Source organism: Octodon degus, unplaced genomic scaffold (genome assembly GCF_000260255.1).
Source record: "Octodon degus isolate 3935 unplaced genomic scaffold, OctDeg1.0 scaffold00061, whole genome shotgun sequence".
In the NCBI taxonomy this organism is placed as follows: domain Eukaryota; kingdom Metazoa; phylum Chordata; class Mammalia; order Rodentia; family Octodontidae; genus Octodon; species Octodon degus.
In genome coordinates, this window is record NW_004524637.1 from 386,166 (window position 1) to 410,579 (window position 24,414).

General features: G+C 44.8%; 1 protein-coding gene and 1 pseudogene across 1 annotated transcript in view; one reads left to right on the forward strand and one right to left on the reverse strand.

The window, feature by feature from the left end:
- Rcan1 (regulator of calcineurin 1) overlaps window positions 1-23,720 on the reverse strand; it is a 91,225-nt gene extending 67,505 nt beyond the window's left edge. Inside the window, exon 1 of the mRNA XM_004634345.2 lies at window positions 23,343-23,720. Coding sequence (XP_004634402.1) covers window positions 23,343-23,585 — 243 coding nt within the window. The 5' untranslated portion in view covers window positions 23,586-23,720. The remainder of the gene's footprint in view (window positions 1-23,342) is intronic.
- LOC111817541 lies at window positions 5,810-6,518 on the forward strand (annotated as a pseudogene).
- Window positions 23,721-24,414: the final 694 nt, after the last annotated feature.

Consider the following 24,414-nt stretch of genomic DNA (forward strand, 5'->3'; position numbering starts at 1 on the left):
TGAACTCTATCATCTGTCCCCTGTGTTTTCCAATTCTAAGAAAAAACATTTCTTGGCTGAGGCTGAGGCCTGACCAGATTTTTCTATGTAACATCTGTCCTCTAGTTAATTCAGAGCACAGCTACAGTAGAACCTCAATGGCTGGACCTAATGCCAAGGAGATGTGGCAAAGGGTGGCTGCGCTGGCTTTTTTCAGCAGGCTGGAGGGAGTAATGAGGATAAGAAGTGGGTACCGAGTACTCCTGAGGGTTTCAGCACAAGAGGTCCTGGGAAAGTCTCTGTGCACCAGTGATGGCCAGTGCTGGAAATGAACGCGTGCCTGCTGCTTTCACTCTGAAATGAGCCCAGTCTTACCTAACCTGAATTTGCATAAAATGTGGCGCACGGCGTATGCACAGGGATGTCAGATGGTCTTTCCAGTCTTGCTACATTGAAAAGCTCATGATAAGATGGTTTCCTATGGCAAGTCCAAGCAGAGAGAGGCATAATAGTGAACCATCAATATTTTGGGGTCAAAAATGCTCAAATATTGGTGATTTCATGTGTTTCACCATAATACTAAGGGGCCTTTATCCGACAGCCACAGGTGTCCAGGGCACCTGTAATTGCCAGAGAAAACAGAGCTCCTCATCAGTACAAGCACACGCTGGCCAGACCCTCTCAGTGCACTGCTACAATCATTGAGTACTTGAGTTTTCATGAACAAGAAATGGCTGTGCCCTGAGCCGAGGTCTAGCCCTGAGACACAACCTTCCTTCCAGGGAATTTATAGAGTAGCTGCTAGCAAGGCTGATGCATCCACCGCCTTCCCATCTACTAGGTGGACAGGAGAGGGGCACAGAGCAGCCTGGATTAGAATAATTAGGTCTGCTTCCCAGGGGAAGGGATAGCCAGAGATGAGAATCGCCCTCAAGGCATTATAAGCTGGGCCGAGGATGTGCTGCTCAGCATACAGAAAGGACAAGTGTTTCCAGAGGAGGAAACAAAATAGAAGCTGTAGAAAACCACATGGAGACCCCCCCATCTGTCCACAGGAACCAGTGCTTCCTCTACAGGACTGTTTAGTGTCTCCAGGTAACCACTGTCCCAGACAGACCTGGAATTCTACAATAGATGGGAAAATTTGCCAGCGTCCACTGATTTTTTTCAGCTCTGGGGCTGAAGGGGTGAGAGATGATGAAAATGCATTCTTATTTTCTCACTGAGCATCATGGGTAAGGGACTATTTGCAGAGCTGTTGCAAAACAGAAAGGGGGCAAAGATATTCCCTACTGATTGATCGATCGTATCAGAGGAACATTTTTCTGACCTGGGTTGGAAAGTAGACCTCATAAAATAAATAGTCCGACTGCTGAACAGGGGCAGACATAGACCATCAGCCACAGGAGAAAACAGAACCAGGAAATGTACACATGGAAGAAGAGAACAATTGTGTAGTCAGAGACATAATTGAACAGAATGAGTATTCCATGGGGAGGAGCTGCAGTCGCTGGATGTAATATGTGAGCAATGACAGCGAGGCAGCCAGGCACAGGGGTATAGTGCTTGGAATCAGATCCATGGCGTTGCACCTAAGTCCTAGGCAGGTTCTGGCCTGCAGCGAAACTCCCTATGCCTGTCCCCACTATTAAATGGAGTGACAGCAGGTACACACCTTACAGGGAACCTGGGAACCAATATGGGCAAGCAGTCAGGGACCGTGGTTAAGATTAGGGACTCTGGAATGAGATGGCAAGGACTCACGTCCTGCCCCTCCCTCTTCCTAGCTGTGGAACACCAAGCAAGGGACTTCACTTGCAGAGACTTCAGTTACTCCATCTATAAAGCAGGCACCAGCCTGGAAGTCACTTGCTGTACTGCCCAGCACCTCGAAGGTGCTAAATAAATTCACAGTAGCCATCCCCCTTCTGGGGGTGCGTTGGGAGAAGGGAAAAAGGGTTGTCAGAGAGGAAAGGGAAACTGTTTAAATTATGAGCTCTAAGAAAGTACTTCAAGGATTTTCTCTGATGTGAAAACAAAATGGAGCAACACCTGCAGAAAGAATAGAGCCCTGGTGTTTTTGTGTCTGGCCTGCATCCAGCTGTGTGTGACCTTTCAGCAAATCTGCTGTCTCTACACACAGCCCCCCATCTAGTCACCACCAACCTCAGCGTGTGCAGAGTTCAGAGCCCAACTCTGCAGGTGGCTGCTGTTACCTAAGGCACTATGGAAGGCAAATGTGGGATACGAAGACAGGCAGATGTGGGGTTTGCTCAGGCTCCTGGGAGCAAGAACTCATGCCCGCAATAGCAAAGAGACTATAACATGCACATTTCTTTGCTGGCTGCTGGAACAGCCACAGGGCTGGATGGGCTGCCAGGGAGTCCCGGATGTATGCTGTCAGAGGAGCCAGCCACCACTCTGTAGCATCTGGACACACTGTGCTACCACAGCAAGAGGGGACTGGCTAGGGGACTCCAGTGCAGTCCATCTGCCTACACACAAGCAACATCCCCGAAATATACCCACATCAAAGGTTCTCATGGGGTGGGGGGCACGGCTGAACCAGCCTGGGCTCACCTGCCTTTGGGGTAAGGACAGTCGTCACCTCACTGTAATCTGTATCTGACCCTGGGGAGGGTGCCCAACCTTGAGTCATGCATTCTCACTGCACCCTAGGAGGTGCTGAGGTTATGACTCCTCCCCTCCTCCAGTGGGCAAGCTGAGGTTCCCACAACCCCCAAAGTGGCAGCCGCTGAGCTGCTGCTCCTGCTGGAAGGGTATGCTAAGAGAAGAGGGATCTAAGCGGCTGGCAAGAGGACTCCTGGGGAAGAGAAAGAGTGAACAGAAGGAGGAAGAACTCAAGAGACCGTGGACAAGGCTGTGGCTTCTCGTTCCTCAGAATCTCAGGTCCACAAGCAGCCTGGGCTGAGGACCTCTTTACCTTCTCCTTGCCAGCTCCCAGCTCAGGAAGACTCGCCCTCTCTCAGGTGTAGAGAAATCAGAGGGCAGGACCAGCCCCTGGCTGCCGCATGGGAGACCCCAAGGCACAGAGCCAGAGCAAACTTCTTAGTCGATACCAGGTCACATTCATGCTCCCCACAGAGGCCCACGCAGGCCCCAACAAACAGCTGAGTACTTAGGCTCTCTGCCCTTATCTTGTGAGAACTTTGCACTGTGGAGCCAAATGGCTCAGCCAAAAATGCAGTAACCACAGAGGCAGGGGAAGCAGTCTGAGAGGGCAGCGTGCTCTGGGTTGTGACTGTGCTGTGTCCTCCCTGCATGCACTAGACCATGAGAGAAAAGCTGGAGCCTGCTGTCGCATCAGGCGCCTGAGCTTCTTGACTTTGCTGAGTGGTTTGGGGCTCATCTCAATCTCTCTAGGCTCACTGAGGTCCTTCCTGGCAGCATCTCACCCTTCTGTGACATGAGTGAAGATCGTGCTGTGGAGACTGTGCTGTGGAGCTGCCAGCCACTTGTGGCTCTTTCAGTTATAACTGAGTCCCTCAGTAGCATTAGGTAGACTTTTAAGTTCTCCATAGTATGTGGTGATTTAAATTAAAATTTAGTAAAATTCCAAGTTCAGTTCCCCAGTCCAATCTGCTATGTCTCAAATGCTCAAAAGACATACAAAGCTGTGTTCACTGTATTGGACCCATGAGACACGGCTCACTTCCCTCTGGGTTCAGGGCATTCCAGGGGGCAGCCCTGAATCTGCACATGGAGGCATGTGTTTCACAGAACTTTCTGGAAGCCACTTGTTTAAAGAACTATGTGCCAGGTTAGAGCCCACATAAAAGGAAAGAAAGTGACACTTGTTGGCTGTGCAGAACCAGGTCCATAATGAGAGTACTCATCAAAGCGCATGAAGGTCTGTTAAACCACCACACACCGCACCAAGGTGACGGCCAATGGTGAAACACCAGCACATTCCTAAGACCAGGATGTCCACCCACTGCCTCCATGACTTACTGTTGACGTATCTTTTAGACAAAGGACAAAACATGCAAGTACTGTAAAGAAGACAGTTAAGGCCAACGTTAGTGGCAGGTGATATGATTACCTACACAGAAAAGATGAAAACACAAAAACAAAGAAACAAAACAACAGCAACAAAAAACCAACTATAGGTTCAAAATGCCTAATTCAAAATTTCAAAATCCAAAGTGCTTTTAAAATCCCTTCTTCTTGGTGCTGCTGGGGGTTGAACTCAGGGCCACGTGCCTGCTGGGCAAGCAGGCCACCCAGGAGCTACATACTCAGCCCAAACTCACGGAAGTTTTTGAGTGTCAACATGACCCCTGAAGTAGGAAATTTCATACCCGACCACACATGATTAGTTGCAGTCAAAACACAGGTGTGCTAAAATATTTTATAAAATTACCCACAGGGTATATGTATAATGAGGTATAGATTAGACATAAATTAGTTTTGTATTTAGATTTGGTACCATCTCTAAGACTCTCATGCATATGCAAATACTTCAGAATCTGAAAGAAAAGTCTAAAATCCAAAAGCATTAGTCTCAAGCATGTTGAATAAGGGACATTCATACTACATTAGAAAGACTGAAAGGCTTTAGTATTATGGAGCACTGGTCATGAAGTTAATACCTAGAAACACTTTCCTTTACATGAAGCAAAATCAAGTATAATAGAGAAAAATCTCATCTTATTATGTTTCTTAAGTGTACATAATAAACACTTCAACGAATGTAACATATAAAGACAAACAAAAAAGATCTACATAAAGAAAACTTCAAACCTACATGAGTGGCATAAAACATGGCTTAAGTAGACCAACATTATAAGAACATAATTTAATTATCTCCAAGTAACTCTATAAACCTGAAGCAGCCTCACTCAAAATATTATCATGTAGATTGTTTCATTTTTGTTCTTATTCTTTGTAGGAGACAGGAGCACGGTTTGAAGGTGACAAAATAATTCTACAGTTTATAATCAAGGAAGAGCAAATTACACAGAATGAGCAAATGGCCAGGAAAATACTAAAGAAAAGAAGAAGAAGAATCAGATCATCCCTATTGCTTAAAAAGGCTAAGAGTAACCCTACAGTCATGAAAATCGTAGGAAGCTGGTTCAGAATGAACCAAAAAAAAAAAAAAAAGAAAGTATATTTAAATAGTATTTAGGTGGTATTTCAAACCTGCAAAAAACAGTAAATTAGTAGATAACACTGAGACAACTCATGCAATAACATACAAACAAGTAAAACCAAAAATCTAACTCCTTCTACCAAAATAAACTGAATTAAAAGTAGGTGTCAAAACTGGAAAAAAGGGGCCGGGGAGATGGCTCAGTAGAATAAGCGCTTGCCTGGCAAGCCCAAGTGTCTGAGTTCAATCCCCAGTTCCACCAAAAAATAAAAAATAAAAAAAAATAAAAAAAAAAACTGGAAAAAATGTAAAAGTACTAGAAGAAAATATACTCCCATACATCTTGGACTATGCAGAGAAACCCAGAAGACAGGAGGTAAAAATTTAGTTCTTGAACCACAAATAAAAACAGCAACATTTTCTGTGAAGTAAAACACTACAAACCACAGAAAATATTACAATATTTGTAATAAAATACTAACTTCCTTAATATAAAAAAGAACTCTTACAAATTTTTAAATACAGGCCACCCAAAAACTCACCTGAAAGGTAGCAAATGATATAAGCAATGAGTTTAGAGAAAAAAAGCAAATGAGCAATGAACTTATTAAGTCAGCCTAATTAAGGAAAGAGAACTCTAGAAGTATCTCACAAACATATTTGCATGCTGCTTGTGAAAGACCTTCAGGAATCAGGAACAACAGTAGTTGAAGCATGCATCAAAGTAGTGAAGGATGTACAAAAAAGATCAGCACTGTGAATACTGACAAACTTAGGAAGGATTTCTCCCAGACAGAAAAGAAAATGATAGAAACCAGTGGATAAAATAACAATCTGAATATTCAGTTGGAAAAGACCTCTGGTTTATTAAAAGCAATCCAAGCAAAGACATCTCGTTTTAAAAAGAATGTGCTGCTCTTCATGATAGGATAAAGGAGCTATAACAGACTTGAAGATCAACACAACTTGAAAGGAGAAAATGAACAACTGAAAAGAAATGTGATATGACAAAGGGAAAGCTAAAACCTCAAGAACAAGAATATACGAACATCACCAAACTTGCACATGAATTGAAAATCAGAGGATGAACATAAGATTGAAATAAGCAGACTTTATCAAGATATGCAGAAAAAAGTTGAATTAAATGAAGTAAAACACAAAGATCTAATAAAGAAAAAAGGAGAGGGAAATTTCAGAGTTAAATGCAAAGTAACTAGCAAGAGTTTGATGTCACACTAACAGGAGTTCAGACTATATCAAAACGCCATCTAGGTGCTAGTATTTCCCCACAAGGTATCTTCAGAGGTAAGCTTCAACATCTTCAAGAAGAGAAAAGCAAGGAAACTGCCGTTCTTCTCACACCACTTACAACTTGGTGCAGCAGCTTTCTATTGGCAAAGATTCTCACCTTAAGCACAGATGACTTTGAGTATAACAGTAAATTCATTAATTACTATTTACTTTTTTTTTTTAAATTTTATTTATTTGTGTGTGTGCGCGTGTGTCCAGCTCAGCCCACCAGGGGGCGGGGCTGGCTGGCATGTGGTGCTGGGGGATTGAACCGCGGTCCATGTGCTTTGCTTGGCTTAGCTTGTTCTAAGTAGGTGCTTTAGACCACTGAGCCATCTCACCAGCCCCACTATTTACTTTTTTAAGTGCAACTAAAAAATTCACTTTCGTGTCTAACATAAGCCTAAATAATAAAAAAGAGACAGCTGTTAAAAAACAAAACAAAACAATTCTGCTTGCAACACTGGCAAAACAACATAAACATCCATGAGCAGGAAGGCTGGTGTAACTAGGTTTTGTTCTAACTGAAGTATCAGGCAGTCATCAAAAGAAACTCACTGAGTCCATTGGAAAGGTGTCCACAATAAAAAGCAAGTAGCAAAATTATAGTACAGAATCTAACATAACACTATGAAATGCTGTAAACATGTAAGTGCTGCAAATTCAAGAACATTTGTATCTATACACAATATGCGCTGGAGATAGCTAAGATAATTTTACTACTAATTTCTACTGGTTTATTGTAAGGGATAGTTCGTGATTAATTTTTTGACCAATTCTATATGCTTATATCTGGTAATCTAAACAACTACTTTGAAGATAACAATATGCAATATAACAACTATGACTGATTTTATTTTTTTTTATTCTAAATTTTATTTATTTGTGTGTGTGTGTGTGTGTGTGTGTGTGTGGCCAGCTCAGCCCACCAGGGGGCGGGGCTGGCTGCCATGTGGTGCTGGGGGATTGAACCGCGGTCCCTGTGCTTTGCTAAGTTTGTTCTAAGTAGGTGCTTTAGACCACTGAGCCATATCACCAGCCCTATTACTGATTTTCTATCATCTTGTTTTTTGAAATTTTGTATTTTTTCAATGTTTTTTTTTTATTCTCTTCAAAATATATATACTGAAAGGATGAATTTAAAACTTCAGAGGTCACTTCTAAGAAGCAGGTTAAAAAAGATGGGGCTGTTAATAAATGAATGCAAGGGCCTGAGTTCAATCCCCAGTTTTATTTTATTTTATTTTATAAAATTAAATAAATAAAATAAAAACAAAAATAAATGAATGCAATCTTTTATTTTAGATCAATACTAACTTATAATTTTTTTTTCCTTTTATGTATTTGGTACAGGGTCTTACTACACAGGTCAGACTCCTACTGACCCTCCTGTTTTCAGCCTCCCCTGTGCTGGGATTACAGGCATACGCCACCACCCCTGGACTCCTTCGCTGGCATGACATGTGGGACTAGGGATCGAACCCTGGTCCCTGCACTTGCCAAAGCAGGCACCTACTCCGCTGAGCTATCTCACCAGCCCACTAATTTATAATTAATCTTCAATTCACGAGGCAATCTAAACAAATGTAATAATACACAGTGGGTACTTAGTAAATGGAACTATCTGAGTTGTGCTTTCTTAGCGTCAGTCACCAATGTCATTAAACAGTCCTACAGATGGCACAGCAGGGACCCAATGAAAACAGACGGCTGTGCTCTTTGGCCAGAAGAATAGACAAAGCATGAGTTATCCTTAACTGGAGCCGCAAGTCCAGGTGAAACCACGCCAGAGTGTGCCCCTACAGCCTTCAGTGTCGTGGCAGCTCTCTGAGACACAAGCACAGAGTTTTTAATTTTAAACTCCCAGTTTGGCAGTGCTGACTGGGCGGACTGCTGGGCCACAGGCTGCTGCAGGAGTAGGAGTCGCACTTTTGAAGACTAGCTCTTTTGATGAAAACACAGTCGGGTACGTGTACCAGGCAGACGGCATGCACTTACCATGGAAGGTCATCTTTTCTGCGCAGCTAATGGAAACAAGGACCGTACACAGAGATAAGAAGGGACCACAGGCTGGTTTTGCCCTCTCAGGCCCAGACACGCAAAGAATGCCCAGCCGCATTCAGTCAGGGAGCTGAAGAATGGTTGGGGAGTAGATGGCAGCTAATGTATTTCTGAAAAGATCTGTTTGTCTCCCAAAAGGCACTCTAAGAACAGTGAGAGAAAAGGGAAAGAGAAATGGAAGGGAACCAAGGGAAAAGAGGAAAAGGGGGAGGGGAAAACCTCACCACTAAGCACCAGCATTTATTTTTCCATCAGAAAATATTTTACAGGGGCTGGGGAGATAGCTCAGTAGAATAAGCAGTTGCCTGACAAGCGCAAGGTCCTGAGTTCAATCCCCAGTACTGCAAAAAAAAAAAATTTTTTTTTACAAATTGTGCTAGGTAAATCCACGGTTTTTTGTCACCTACAATAACGATTTTATATTTTACAGCTCAGAGTTTTCAGATTTTTTATGTTATTTGAGACTTTTTAACAATTAAGTTGTTTTTAATTTTAAACACAGCTAATTTCACATTAAAGAGACTTTTAATAAAGTTCCAATGTACTACAGTGAAATTACAGCTTATTCTAGGCATTACAAGAGATAATAAGCTAGTCTGCTGATACTGTATGTCTTACTACAGAATTATGTATGTTTAGGAACATATCAATGTTTTATACTCATACGCATACATAAAAATCTAGTAATTCTAAGGCCACTGACCATACTGGCCTGAAATCATGCAGTTTCTCAAAGCACCTAAGTTATTTGTCAGAAAACAAGGCTTGCTATTAAACAGACCTGCACAATCTTTTTAATTTTATCCAGGTTTTACTTCCACCGTTCCGTGAGTACCAGGCACTGTCCTAGGCACCGGCTAAGCAGCCACAAGTAATGTAGGCACTATAATCTCTGTATCTTGATAACAATCTTAATAAAAATCTCAAACTCAGGTTAAACACTTACGATGAGCCTTGTCTTAGTCTCAGTTCTTTATTCATAGTGTTATTTTTGGTTTTGCTACAATCCCATGAGGCAGGCACTTACTGCCTCACTGCGTAAATGAAGACGCTGAGCACAGAGAAGTTTCTTGCTTAAGATTACACAGCCAGTCACTGGCAGAGCTGGGATTCGAACCCAGGCCCCACCTCCTGACTTCCATCCAGTACAGCCATCTGCAAAGATGGGCACTTAGGGGGTGTATACACACCTTCACCCAAACTTCCATGGCACAGCTATGGAAATCAGCAAGGCTGATCTGATCACAGGTGACAAGAAAACCTGCAAGCGGGGCTGGTGAGATGGCTCAGTGGTCTAAAGCACCTACTTAGAACAAGCTAAGCTAAGCAAAGCACAGGGACCACAGTTCAATCCCCCAGCACCACATGCCAGCCAGCCCCGCCCCCTGGTGGGCTGAGCTGGCCACACACACAAAATAAATGAAATAAATAAATAAATAATAAAAAAAAAAAGAAAAGAAAACCTGCAAGTGTGTGACTTTCCAAATTCAAGTGTGTGATCCCTATGCTAATTAGTAGGAAAAACAATGAAAGGCAGGAAAATGCATGATGAGGAAATAACAAAACAAACACAAATTAAAACAGTGACCAAACAGAAAACCTCTAACAACATATCCACTGACATTACAATGAGATTCTCCTTAAAGAAAAATGTTTTCTCAGCATCACGGCCTGTTCTCCCTGCTCTCATGAGCACTGCCTTCGATCTCTCAGCATCCAAGGGGTAAGGGCACTGTTGCAGTCAGAGTTTGCAAGGGGAGCAATTTAATACAGGCTACATAATTCACAGGATTTTATAAAATTCACCCAGAGTCAAATGTGGAAGAGTGCAAGAAATCTGTCCACACACCAGAGACCCAAAGACTCCATCTGAAGACCTAGAGCTCATTGCAATGTCCTTGAGGAGTCCAACTGAAGGCCTAGAGCCCAGACAATGTCTCATGCAAGTCTGTACCAAGGATCTGCACTGGGAAGGCACAAAGGTCAGTGGTGTACACTGGAAAGTCTGCAGCAGAGGGATGAAGGATCTGCGCCAGCTGGCTTAGGGACTTGCACTGGAGCCAGGAAGGGACGCTAAGGACCACAGCTCCCCGTAAGAGAACAGCAGCCATCTTCAGCTACAAGTCTTGAGCTCCTCCAATGGTGAGAATAGCTAGATCTATATGAGGAAAGCCGGCGTGACAAGCCTGTCCAGGAGAACCCATGGCACACCCTCTTGCCCTCCAGCTTTCCTTTTATGCTATTGGCCATGATCCTAGGTGGGCCCTCCATACCCAGTGCCACATTGATTCAGTTCAGCTTGGTGCTACCAGTTCCCATTAATCCACCACAGGCACCATCTCTTTATGGAAACAGACTGAATATTCCTGATCCCCAAATTTGAGATGTCCAATTTATATTTGGAATTCTCAGATTAGGGATGCTCAACTGCTGAAGTTAACGTAAATATCATAAGACCTGCAACACTCATCACAAGCACTTCAGGTAAGGGAAGCTCAACCTGTGCAAAGATGAAGCTTCTCTGAGCCTTGCCACTCGGCACAGCTCCTCTGCTACACCACAAGACGCTTGTGCTCAAAGGGATGATCCCTGCTGGTCTCTGCCTAAGCACCCCCTCCTCTAATCACAGGAAGTCACCACCCCAGCATCTAAGCCCAGCCCTTCGCACCATCTCCAGTTTCAAAGCTACATGCTGCATGCAGCTCTTCCAGAACATGAAGCTGAGGCAGATGAACCCAGAATCACTTTCCCGCCATTCACAAGTGTCTGCAGGCCTGTTCTCAACTGCAGACCACTGATCTTCTTCATAGGTGGCTGGTTTTGGAGGTCACAAAGCAGCTTTACAGACTGCTGTCGCACCCTGGCTGCTTGAAACCCACTGGTCTGGGCACACTCCCAGGGCTACACAAATTCCCCAGAAAATCTCACTCAGCTACTGTCATGACAGGGTCTGAGTGACAGAAATTTTGGAATCATTCCAAGGCAAGGGCTCCGAGAAGACAGAGCAATTCTTACCACACAGTACTGGCCACCCATCTACTGGCTTTCCTTCCCTAAATAATCTGGTTAGTTACTAATACTAACTTGCTTGCTCAAATAATCCCTACTGTCTGAAATAAAGTGTATGTTTCAGGATTAGTCGTCTGTTTTGTGGAGCTGGGAATTCAACCCAGAGTCTCACACATATAAGGCAAGTACTCCATCCTTTCTCTGCATAACTTGATGCAGATTATCTGAATGATACTGCATATAAATTGCACAAAATCAGAGTATGTGGCAGAAATTCGTAAGGACATGTACCAAGGCACCATTTGAATAGGAGGGTCATTCCTTTAAAAAGTCTCTCCTTTAGGTGAACACAGCTTCCCTCTCTCATATTTCAATCAGACAGCATCACACGGCAGATGGGAAAGGCCCACCAGGAAGTGACTATTTCACTTGTGTGGCTTTCTGATGGACGACTGGAGGGAGTGGAGCGGGTATTTTATTTTGAAGCTTTAAATGACAAACTTCTTTTCTTTGTAGCATAAGCCATGACTTGCCCCTTCCACTCTGAAAATGTATTTTCGGTCTCTGATGCCTACAATCCATGCTAAATGAACAGCAGAAGCTATTGTAGAACATACAGGAAGTTACTTTCCCTGGGGGCGGGCGACCATGTCTGTTGAGTGGCATCCGAGCAAATTCACTGTGTTCCTCCAGAAACAGGGATACCTGGCCCTTCGCGGTCCCCAACAATGACCTGGGACAGACCTTTCCAATGCACTGTTCTCAGTGGCTTTCACTCTGCATGCTCTAAGTGCTGGGTCTGAAAAGGAGAGGACATTATGTCACACAGGATGAGATGAGCTGTGTCAAAACCAGCTCTGAGAAGAAGACCATGTCCAGTGCTAGTCTGTCCAGGGCCAGTGCACGGTCCTGGCCCATGCTGCCCCCACCTGAGCTGAGGTCCTCCCTGCAGATGTGGAGGTCCTGCCCACCCCAGGACTTGGAGAATCCTAGAGACAGAGATCCACGAAACATGAGATTCAAGGTTGTGTGTTAGTTCTGTAAAGGGAGAAGATATCTCCTTTACCTATAAAATAAGTGAGTAGCAGTATCTATCTTAGAAAGCTGTAGGACAGAGTAAATCAGATGGCATACATAAAATATCTGGCTAAAATGGCAAATACTAATCAAGTAGTTATAATTAATTACAAAATTACTAATTTCCTAATATCCTTTTTTTTTTTTTTTTTTTTGGAACCAGGAATTGAACTCAGGCCCTTGTGCTTGCCAGGGAAGCACTTATTCCACAGAGCCATCTTCCCGGCCCCTCCTAATATCCAAATTTAAAAGAAGGGTATGCTATTAAGAATTCCCTCAGGTGATGACAGAGGAATGCTTGTAGTTCCAGCTATTCAGGAGGCTGAAGCAAGAGGACTGCTCAAGTCCAGGAGTTTGAGGCCAGCCCAAGCAACAAACAAGACCTCATCTCTTAGAAAACAGACAAACAAAGATAAAACAAGAATTTTCCTGCGGCAACAAGCACACACTAGGATGGGAAACTATGATGTGTTCCTATCCTACCAATAAGGAAAAGCCAACACAATGTTTGGGAACATCTCCAATACTTCGCAGATTATGTTAAAGGCATTGCACTCCAGTGTTCTGGCACAGTGAGGCTCTCTTTGGCAAACCTTCCGGTGGTAATTCAACAGAACTGGGGCACAGGGTCATCCCAGATCAATCTTACATAAATTTCCAAGATCAACTGAAGACCAAAGTCTCAGTGACTGAAACTGACCTTCCCTTTAGCCACCAATTTGCAGATAGTTCAGTGCAGGACGCAGCATGGAGGGGACGAGTGGGCTGCACTCCACGGATAAAAGACTGCAGAACCACATGGGTTTCAGAGCCAGAAACGACCACAGAGAGACGGTCAGATCTGACCTGCTCTACTGACAGATCTAAGAGGCTGAATACTGTGCCCAACAATGCTGGATCTATCACCCATCTAGAAAGTTGTTCACTAGCAAGCGTAAGGTCCTGAGTTTGATCCCTGGTACCACCAAAAAATAAAAGTTAAAAATAGAAAGCTGTTCACTTACATGTATACCACACACTGTATATATAAGAAATGTCTCCCCACTGGCCTGTGAATTCTACAAAGAGACAGTGTCTGTCACTCTCCAGCGATAGTCTGGGCCAGTGTCCCCTTCCCCTCACCTCCCTGGACTATGGGAGTGGGGATTACAGTCCTCATTCACAAATAGAGGACGCTAGGGCTTCCAGAGGCTGACTGACCATCCAGGGTCCAGCAGATGGTCCTCAGCCTACGCAGTGCTCACAGTATGGCTGGTATCTAAGAAATGTATGTAGAGTGGGAGAATGCATGAATGAAGCGATGGATTCGGGCATGTCCGGCTCCAGCGCTAAGCACTAGCTTCTGCTTGATCATCAAGGCTGCTGCTACACATGGAATGTTCTAAGTACATAAAAATATTTATTATCCAGAAATGTAGGGCCAGCCAAATAGCTCAGTGGATTAAAGGGACTGCAAGCAGGCACAGGGGCTGGGGGTTCAATCCCTCAGCCTTCTGTGCCAGCCCCGCCCCAGGGTTTGCTGAGATGGCAATTGAGACTGGCCACGGTGGTGCGCCCCTGTAATCCCAGCTCTTGGGAGACTGTAAACAGGTGGATAACTACGAGTCCAATCTAGTAGTGAGACCCTGAACACTCTGTAGACCCTTCCCTAAAATACAAAAAAAAAAAAAAAAAAGTGTGTGTGTGAGAGAGAGAGAGAGAGAGAGAGAGAGAGAGAGAGAGAGAGAGAGAAGGAAATACATTGCTTGGCATGGTGTTTCACACTTGTAATTCTGGCCCTCTGGAAGCTGAGACATAAAGATCACAAGGATTCCCAGCCTTTGCAACTTTAAAAAGAGTAAAATAGGGCTGGGGAGGTAGCTCAGCTGTCTAAGCAACAGCCTGGCAGGCGCAAGGACCTGGGTTTGATCCCCAGTATTGCAATGTGTGCCAGCCCCGTGCCAAGCCAGCCACTGAAACCAGGCATGGTGGCACACACCTGTAATCTCAGAGCTGGGGAGGCTGAGACAGGAGGATCACTATGAGTTTGAACTGTGTAGCAAGACCCTAGATCAAATAAATAAATCTAAAAATAAAAATACATACACACATACTCACAACTCATCACTGTGGGAATATCAGAGTTACAACTAATGTGAGTCTTCGTTTCCCAGGGAAAACAACAGCTGTTGAAGAGAACGGTCCTAGGATCTAAATAAGATGAGACGGCTTTGAGAAACTCCATGTACATCACTATGACACTGCGATTCCATGACACACATGACACATGACCATGACAATGCTTCTCATCATAGTGTCATGGGACCTGGGACGAGCTTTTCTAATCCCCAGCCTCAGTTTCTGCTTCTGCAGAATAGGGATGATAACAGTTCCTTTTTCATAAAATTCTTGGAAACAGAATAATCTATTACATAAATGGCATACTTACAGTACAAAATAAGTATGTCACATTAACAGATGGAAACTATTTTGTTATTTTTTTCAAAAAGACACAAAGATTAACAAAAGATAGGAAGGTGATTACTATGCAACAAATGTGCCCTCCCAATTCCTACGCTGAAAACCTGAGACCCAGTGTGGCTACATTTGGAGATGGGACCTCTGAGAAAGTAAAGTTAAATGAGGCCGTGGGGCGTAGTCCCGACCCAGCAGGATGAGTGTCCTTCTGAGAGACAAGGGACAGCTCAGGACCTTCACACAGAGGACAAGTCAGGGAGTGCACAGTGAGAAGGTGCCACCTGCAGGTCAGAATGGTAGCCCTCACCCTCACGTTGCCAGCATCCGCAGAACAGGGAGCAAAGAAACACCTATTCTGTAAGCCACGCAGCCTGCAGGGTTTCGAAATGACAGCCCAAGTAGACTAACACAGTGATAAAGCAAGACGAGTGATTGTTATGGTGGCGGTGGGGTGGAAATCCAAAATTAGCTCTCCAAATTAAATAACATTTTTGTCTTCTCATTCTAAATTCAGGCCACTTCAAATACCTCTGTGACGTTAGTTATGATTGCACGTGGGAATTTCAAACTGCACCCGCTCAAATTTAGCCATGAAAGGAAAAGTACCAGGCCTTTCCCAGCTACAAAAGGTTTAGTTTCTCCCATTCTCCTTTCAGACATGTGCTAACAGCTTTTGATATTTTTGGGAACCTAAAAATCTAGCTATAATCTTACTAATGCAATGTTCTGTATTACACTATGGAGGCTGACAGTGTATTCTTTCAAGTAGTTGAAACCTTAATGAACATTTTGAAAAACTTGTTTGGCAGGGTTGCTGATGGAAGGCAGGGGCTCACACATGCCAGGAAAGTGCTCTACCACTGAGAGACCTCACCCAACTCCTTAATAAACATTTCTAACATGAATAGTTCCACAGAACTTGGAAAAGCTCATGAAGAAACACTAACTAGCTACCACTTTGACAGGAAGCCTGTCCCTGCCCGTAGGTCTTCATCCTGGTCTTCTAGCCTTGGGCCCCGCCCTTCCTGTAAGGGACCCAGACTTCCTGCCCAGCTCCTGGGAACAGAATACAGCTGAGGTGATGGACAGCACTCCCAGGTTCAGTTACAAGAAGATGGTAGGCTGTTCCTCCTCAGAGGCCCAGGCTCGCTTGCTTGGCCGGTAGCCAGCCACCGAGCTGAAGTCCACGGATGAGGAATGGATCAAGGCCACCACCAGGCAAGAGCCACCCAAGACCTGAGGCCTCAGGTCCATAGCATAGGATGCCCTTGCTTCAGTCTCTCCTGAACCACTGGGGAGACTACAGCGATGGCCAAGGCAGAGGTGCCAAGCAAACCACCCTGGACTCCCAAGCCACACACACATTTGTTGGGCGGATCCACTAAGTGTTAGGCTAATTAATTTCACAGCAGTGGATAACTACTTCTAACTGACTAATAACTAATAACTAACCTATACTGGCCTTTTTGATGACCCATCATCACCTTAAAATGCATTTCCATCATGAGATGGAAGTAACATTACCAGCCCATTTTTTCAGGCTGGGAAATTAAGGCACTCACTGGGTAAACACTTCACAGAGTCACTCTATGTACAAAGGGATATTAGCCATGAAGCGGCTCTGCCTCCACAGACATACTTCAGCATTTATATGATGTCTAAAATTCAACACAAAGCCAACCTTTCCCGCCACATAAAAGCTGGAGTTAAGGTATTTAATATTCTCCTGATATTATATATTGAAAATGTTTTCATTTTCCCAAGGAGATGAGGTATCTTCACTCTCTAGTGCCACTGAACAGCTCCTTCACCCTCATGAGTGTATCAGACAGGCCTTCACTGTCTCATAACCACCAGTGTCCTCAAGATCTGAAAGTAATTAGTATTAACACAGGCAAAGAATTTGTTCCCCCTGAACTGTACTGCAAACAGCTGGCCCTTACCCTAGCCTTGAGATGGTCTTAAACTACCATGCACAGTGCCAAGGGGCTAGTCATAATCCCACACACACACACACACACACACACACACAAGCATGCACACGCAATCACTGTTACTGAAACTAGAGCAATGTAGTCACACAATTGCAAACCATCTCCTCACTGCTATGTACAAGAAAGAATGGATTGTTTTGTCTGATTTCATTTTTTTAAAAGGAAGGAAGCAAAAGACACAGGATACAGCCTGACATATAAACAGGAGAACCAACAGGCTCTGCTTTCATTGTCTTGCTCTATCACAAAGCCTATTTTCTGGCTCCTTATGTAATTGTCCTGAGGCTTAAAAAGTTTTTAGTTGCAGGCAGTAACATTTAAAGTTACTGCTATTGAAGAGGTGCTTTGAGCAAGGTAGAGGGTGGCAGACACAGCTGAGAAAAGAATTAAGAAAAAGACGATGCAAAATCCATTTGATTTAAGAGTTTGAAACTAAAATTAGAGAAATAGTGGGTAAATTCTCAAAAAACTTGCAAACTGTAATGACATACAACAATCTGATCATGCTCAAATAAACTCAAGCATGAGATAGTGGTGATCGCACCATTTAAAGACCAATTTTATCCATAATTTAGGTCTGAGAAACAACGTACTCTACTTTCATACTAGGAAGAAAAGTGAAAGTGGCCTGGAACTGCTCGGATTTGCCAGCTGCTGTTCTCCTGCTAGGATGTCACATTTTACAATATGCTACACAAGCTGGGTTGGAATGGGAACAGGCAGAAATGCAGCCAAGGACAGCTTGGAGAGAACTTCAGGAGAAGCTGGGTACATGGGCCCTGCCCCCACAGGCCCTAGAAAAATGGCAGTTATCAAATTCACACTGAATGGTGCCTTGCCTACCACAAGTCAAGTATCGGGGAGGCCAGGTCTATGATTTGCCTTTGGGTGTAGTGTTTCAAGGTGAAAGAAGGTGGCTCACTGTAGAGTGACAAGTTCCTATCTCACTGGTCACTTGCTTAAAGGACGCTTGCCATCGGTCACGGCTCGGCCTAACAATGAGAGTGGAGGAATCGTCTTGGGCTGGCAGAAAAAATATTTCATATACTTACTGTACATAAATAACAAACCTTTCTTAATTTTTTAATATTCTACCTTCTTAAATTATTGTACTGAATGGCACAACAAGTTCATGCTTCATAAACAAGAAAACGTACACATCTGCTTAATCACGACAAACACCTGTCTTCACAGAGTCACACAACTCAAGGTAGGCTGAAATACGACTACAGTGCTGTATCAGTAATCGCCAAGGTTTATTTGTCAAGTAGCACAGTTGCAAGTGACATCTGACTTGGCTTCAATTCCACTGCCTGCGTAGCAGGTGCAGGGGCAGAGCTAGCAGTGCACTACACGCTTCCCAACAGGGCTGTAATGTTCTGAGCACCAGCGCCATACAACCAAATCATGCAAAATATCGCCAAAATGCACATTGTAACATTAGCACTTTATAATCTTGGGGAGCATACTGCTAATTGTCTAAGGCCATCTATTGCATTCTCAAGTCCTCTTGGTCCCTGCCAATAAGCGTGCTTTTAGGCTTCAAGGTCAAACAAGCCAAGCAGAGGAAGCCTCACTCCCACTACGGATTCAAAGAAATCAAGGCATGGACAGGCCAAGTTATCTGGCTAGCAGTGGAAGCAGTCATCAATTAATTACTCAGTTATCTTTTCAAGAGGCTATCACTCCTTGGGTCACATAGCCCTTTGGTTCTCAGCCTTAACTAATGATTTGCATCACATGCAGGGCTTTCTGCACAAGTCCCAGCTCCCACGTGAGACTGGAGTTGGTGTGCAGCGGCCCAGGCCTGGGAATTTCTCAATGCTTCCTACAGATTGTAATGTACAGAAACCAACCTGCCCAGGAGGCTCCAACAATACCTTAAAAATTTAAGGACATCATTTAAACTCCTTTCATACCAGTCAAAATACTTTGCTATTGCAAGAAAACTATGGAAATAGCTATCACAAATCTTAATTGGGCTTTTTTTTTTTTTTTTCCTAAGAAAGGTGAGTGTGTGCAGTAGAAAAGAATGTGTAAAATTTTTCTGGCTTAGCCTTCAGGCAACAAAAAAAGGGTGAATGTTTTCATTACTATATGGAATTCTATTTGCTGCTTGGAAACTAACAATACTATCTGAGAACTCTGAAATTCCTAGTTAGCTCGATGATGACGAAGTAAACTCTTATTTTAGGGAACCAACTACTTCTGCCAGCCAACCAAAGCATGTGTAATTATTGGTTTAAAATGCTGCTCTGCATTCACAAAAAGAATAGTTAGTATAATGAAATATGCTATGGAAATATTTGCAGAAACAGAAAATCCTACTTTCATAAAAGTTGCATTCATTTGTAATGGTACAAATCTCTAATAACATTTTAAAGTAATGATGATAGTTTTAGGCATTTAATTAACATACTCATTATAAATTACATGACCGATGATGAGCCAGCTAAGCAAAGCAGACCATACTATTAATAGTTACAAAACAGTTTGCTATGTAGAATCTCCAATAAGTTAGTGGAGGTTTATTTCTCTTTTCCGTTTTATGAATCTGTATGAAAATAAGTTTGCTGGGCTTTGTCCACATGCCATCGCTCCCTGGGATGATTCCTTAGCACACTGGCTGAGAAAGGTTGCCAGCACACATGGTCTTTTGTCAGCCTTCCAGTTAATGACCTGACTACTCAAAGGCAGACACCACCTGCCTGCAGGAGACTCACCTCTTACCAGCCAGAGGAAGGAAGAGTGGCCCTTAAAATACTAAGAGGTCATGTTCAAAGTCAAGACAGCAGAGGGAAGGTTTTAGCTAAATGAGAAACCCTTTGTGGAAGGCTTATCAATGGCCTTCCCCAACTTGAGCTCTAGGGTTGCCCTGCCTTAGGAGACCACCCCCTAAGCCCAAGATTTATGTCTTCTCTGACTGCTGTAACTCTTACCTCTGAATGGACAACCAAGGCCCAAAGTTCTGTACTCCAATTCTGAAGCTCCCAAGGCTCCAAACAGAAAAGCAGAGCTAGAATGGAGGCTCTGGGCGTTTTTTTCATCTCTCTCTCCATCACCTCTTCATGAGAGCGCACACTTTTCTAGTCCTTTCAACAACAGCCACAGTTTCAATAACTGCACCGTTTATTTCCTGCCTATCTACCTTCCCTCCCCATAATCCAATCTCTATGTGCAGTTAGAATAACACTGAATCCTACCATGAACCCCAAGACTCTTTCCTGATTGATCCTCCGACCTCAGTCATCACCCCTTCCCACTGCCCCTTCTGATTCAACACTCAAAGCTTTCCTTCACACCCTTGACCCTGAATTCACCTCTGTATCAAAATTTCAACACTTGCTACTTTCTCTCCCTGGAAGCCAGCCACACAAAAATCTCCCCACGCTGTGCAGAAGCCTTCCTGCACCACACAATCCAAAGAGGCGTGACACTGACTCCCCTGTGTGTGTCCCGGTATGCACGCTGTCCCCAGAGCCACTCCCTGCTCCACTCTGGGCCCTAGGATAGCCCCACCTACAGACTATTTAGTTTGGGCTCCCTGGCCTCCAGCTTGCCTGGTCAGCTCCTCCAGCGGAGCACAGGACTAGGTACTTCCTCACCTGCCCTGGGCTTTCCTGTCTCAATTCCAGGCTTTGAGACCTAGGGTTCCTGCCAGGTGGCTCCCACTACTGGGTCTCCAGTCACACTGCTTCCTCCCTAGCTCAAATTTCCAGATGCCTGGTAGATGCCCTTAGGCCTGGCCCAGTTCACCAGTTCTTCAGTAAAACCTGTTAGCCCCCACAGTGTGTGCTATCATTAGGACTCTGACTGCTATGCCCTGGCATCCCATCCCTACCTTTCATCACATGTTCTTCCTTTATATTCTCCACTGAACTTAGCACTATTGTCAGCCCTACATTTCCTTAGGTTTCACATCTGCAAATACAACCAACTTTGAATAAAAAAAAAATTTTTTTAATGTACCAAAACTGAACATGTATAGACTGTGTCCTTATTCTTCCAAAAATACAGTATAATAACTATTTACACAGCATTTACACAGCATTAGGTATCATAAGTAACTGACAAATGATTTAGTGCTTGGGTGAAATGCAAACACTATGATGTGTAGGAGACTTTGAGTGTCTGTGGATTTCAGTATCTGAGGACTCTCCTAGAACCAATAATCATCCATTCTGAGGACCAACTACATCTGAAAGTATCCTGGTCACGTGCTTCTTTTCCATTGTCCATCTTCTCTCCAACCGTGAGAACCAAGTTTCATGAAAGCAGGGAGCTTGGCTTGTCCACTACGCTATCCTCTGGGCTTCAAACTGCCTGTAATACGGCATCTAGTCAATAGCAGAGAACACTGGCCCAGTGTCCACTTGAAGTATGGCCTTACGAGTGAAGCCATTTCTGATCAACTGATTTAACACCACAATCGCCTGCTCTTTCAGGACCCTGCCTCCCCACATCTCACTTTTCCCTATAGCTTCCTCGTTTATTGATATATTTGGTATTTATTTACTGTCTGTTCCTCCTACAAAAACGTCAGCCCTGAAGGTAAAAATGTAATTCTGTTTACTGCTACTATCCTCAGATCTCAGAACAGCATGTGACCCACTGAGCAGTCTCACGAATGCTAAAATGAATAGCTAGCAAAGCGGGGAGATTATGAAAAGAATATTAGAATCCCCCCCCAAGCCTGGGAGGAATGTAAAGTTATGAAGGCCCAGATATCCAAGCAAATAAGTGCGCTCTTAAGTGAACTGATCTTACTCCAGAAAGACAGCCCAGGACCCCGAACATCAAGCATGAAAAGGTCATTTAAAGACTTCTCCAAATACAGCTTCTCTAACAGCAATGGAACACCCATCTCTGACAAAACAAAACAAAAAAGGAGGCTATAAATAAAGGACCATTTTGTAGTAAATATATATATATATATATATATATATATATACACAAGATAGGATAGACAGCTACTTTCTCTTAGTTCAATGAGAGAAAAGGTTTGTACTAATATTGTTTAGACAGGATATCATGTCTACATCTTGTCCTCTGAATAACTACGAAGACAACAATATGCAATGTATTAATTATTGTAACTGTCTTACTAACCTGTTTTGAAACTGTTTCATTGCTATTTTATCTTTTTTTTTTTCTCATGAAAATGAATAAAAAATTAAAGAAAGAAAGGCCTGAAATGCTGGCCAGAGTCTAGCTCACCGAGACCATAAAAGGTTTTAGAGTAATATGAGGAAGACCCAATGTGGGGGACAATTGTTGCTCTAGAAAGCATGCCCAGAAGCTAACGTGGCTGTTGTGAATTCTTTCTGAAAGTAAATGGGCACATAAATTATAAATAAATAGGTCTTAAACACATCATTCCCTGTTCTACCGCGGTGCTGCTCTTGGCAGCTGCCTGCAAATACAGTTCATTCACGGTAGGAAGGGACGCAGATCCAAGCGCTGAAAGCACGGCTTCCTTGACAGCTGCTCTCGTAATGGGGCAGCTCTCAAAAGCTGGTTTCATTGTGCAACGCCTACAGTGTCCACATTTTATTCTGCTCAATAATTGAAGATTGGAAATAATTCCACCTCCCGCCAATCACTGATTACTCATACCTGCCCCTTACGCTCCAGAGTGTCTAAATTGGGTGGATTTGGGGCAGTGGGGATCAACTAATGCACTGAGTGTCCCCTGTGGAGGCATGTCACTCCTTCAAGAGAACAAGATTCATGGCTAAATATCCTAGATGATTAGAAAATAGCCCCCTACCCCAACACCATTAGACTCAAACCGACCAACCAACTGCAGGATAATGAGCAACCACATATTCTCGCCCAAACACTGGCTTTTCTTCCAACAGTGCAGATTGGGAATGCAGAGACGTCGCCCTATTTATGAACAGTGAGTCACGTCGCAGCTCAACGTCTGTTTTCTCTTCCCTACAAATGAGGTGACCCCCTCCTCTACCTAGCGAGTACAGGCAGGACTGTGGCCAAAATTCCCGCCGTACGCGCGGGGCTCCCCACACACTGCATACGAATTCATCACCCGATGTCCTAGCACTTTGCCGTCTCTCACCCCACTAACCACCTGGACGCAGCGGCGCCACCGGGCAGCAGTGACGAGCCCCAGGTGGAGGGGAGCCGCGAGCGCTCGGATAGCCGCTCTCGGACCCCCAAGGCCCGCGGGCGCAGCCCCCACCCACCCCCGCCCAGAGCGGAGGGGACCGCGGCCCAGGGATGGTGCGGCGTCCAAGGGTGCCGCGTCCCAGGGTCGAAGCTGCGCGCAGTGACTCACGCCGCCTCCTGCTGGCAACAAGTGTCCGCCCTCCGTCCCGACGGCCCGGCCCGGTCCTCACCCGGCACAGGCCGTCCACGAACACGCGCGAGTCCAGGTGGCAGGCGATGGTGGCGCTGGGCAGGTCCTGCAGGTCCACCTCCTCCATCTCGCAGTCGATGAAGCTCCAGTCGCCGCCGCCCTCTTCGGCCTCGGCCGCCCCGGAGAAGGGCGCGAAGGGCCGCAGCGTCACCCCCGGCCGCGCCCGCGCCTCGGCTACCTCCCCCGCCGCCCCGAATCGGGGCCCGTCCACGCCGTCCTCCATCCCCTCGCCTGCGCGCCCCTGTGCGCCCCCGCCGGCTGCGCCGGGTGCGCACGCCAGAGCCTCGCGCTCCCTGCTCCGCGCCGCTGCCGCCGCCGCCTCCCGGTTAACCCCCTCTGGATCGCGCTGCTGCCGGTATCTACCCCGTTCCTTCCCAGGCGGCGTCGGAGCGCCGGCCCCGCCCGGCCTCGTTCCACGAGGGTGGGGCGGAGGCGCCCGGCTGGCCCAGCTTAGGAAACTGAGAGCCGGCGGGTTCCGAGGTGGTTCCTTTAAGGTCCGCTTGCTCTGGGCAATGTGGCCCGCCTTTCCCGGTGACGAGACCAATCAAGAAATTAAATTCTCTTCACGTGACTGTCATTTTCCGCCCTAAGCTGAAGTTTAAGAGCTGCCATGTTTGTTAGGGGCAAAGTCCTGTTTCGCTACCTCTGCCTTTTTGACAGCTGGTGGTTTCTGCTGAAGGACATCAGGCAGGGTCTTGGGTTCTTGGGGTGACAGTTGAGGAGATGGTGCTTCTGCGGTTCCTATGCCGCGACGTTTTGAAATACATGAGTCTGCGCTGGAGATGTGAGGGAAATCTAGTTCTGGCTACACCTCCAACCGTGGCCGTTGGCAGGTTGGTTAGATGCTTAACCTGTAAGACATAATTGTGAATGAAGATTGAACTAGACCACAATAACAACACCTTACTTTTCTATTTCTGCTTTTTAGTCATTATATGATTGTCCAAATTTATATAATTTGAAGTATTTTTAATTTTTACTACCCATTACAAACCATGTACAAGAAGAAATGAAAGAAAACATTGAGGATTGCTTCTGAAAGTTTATCACAG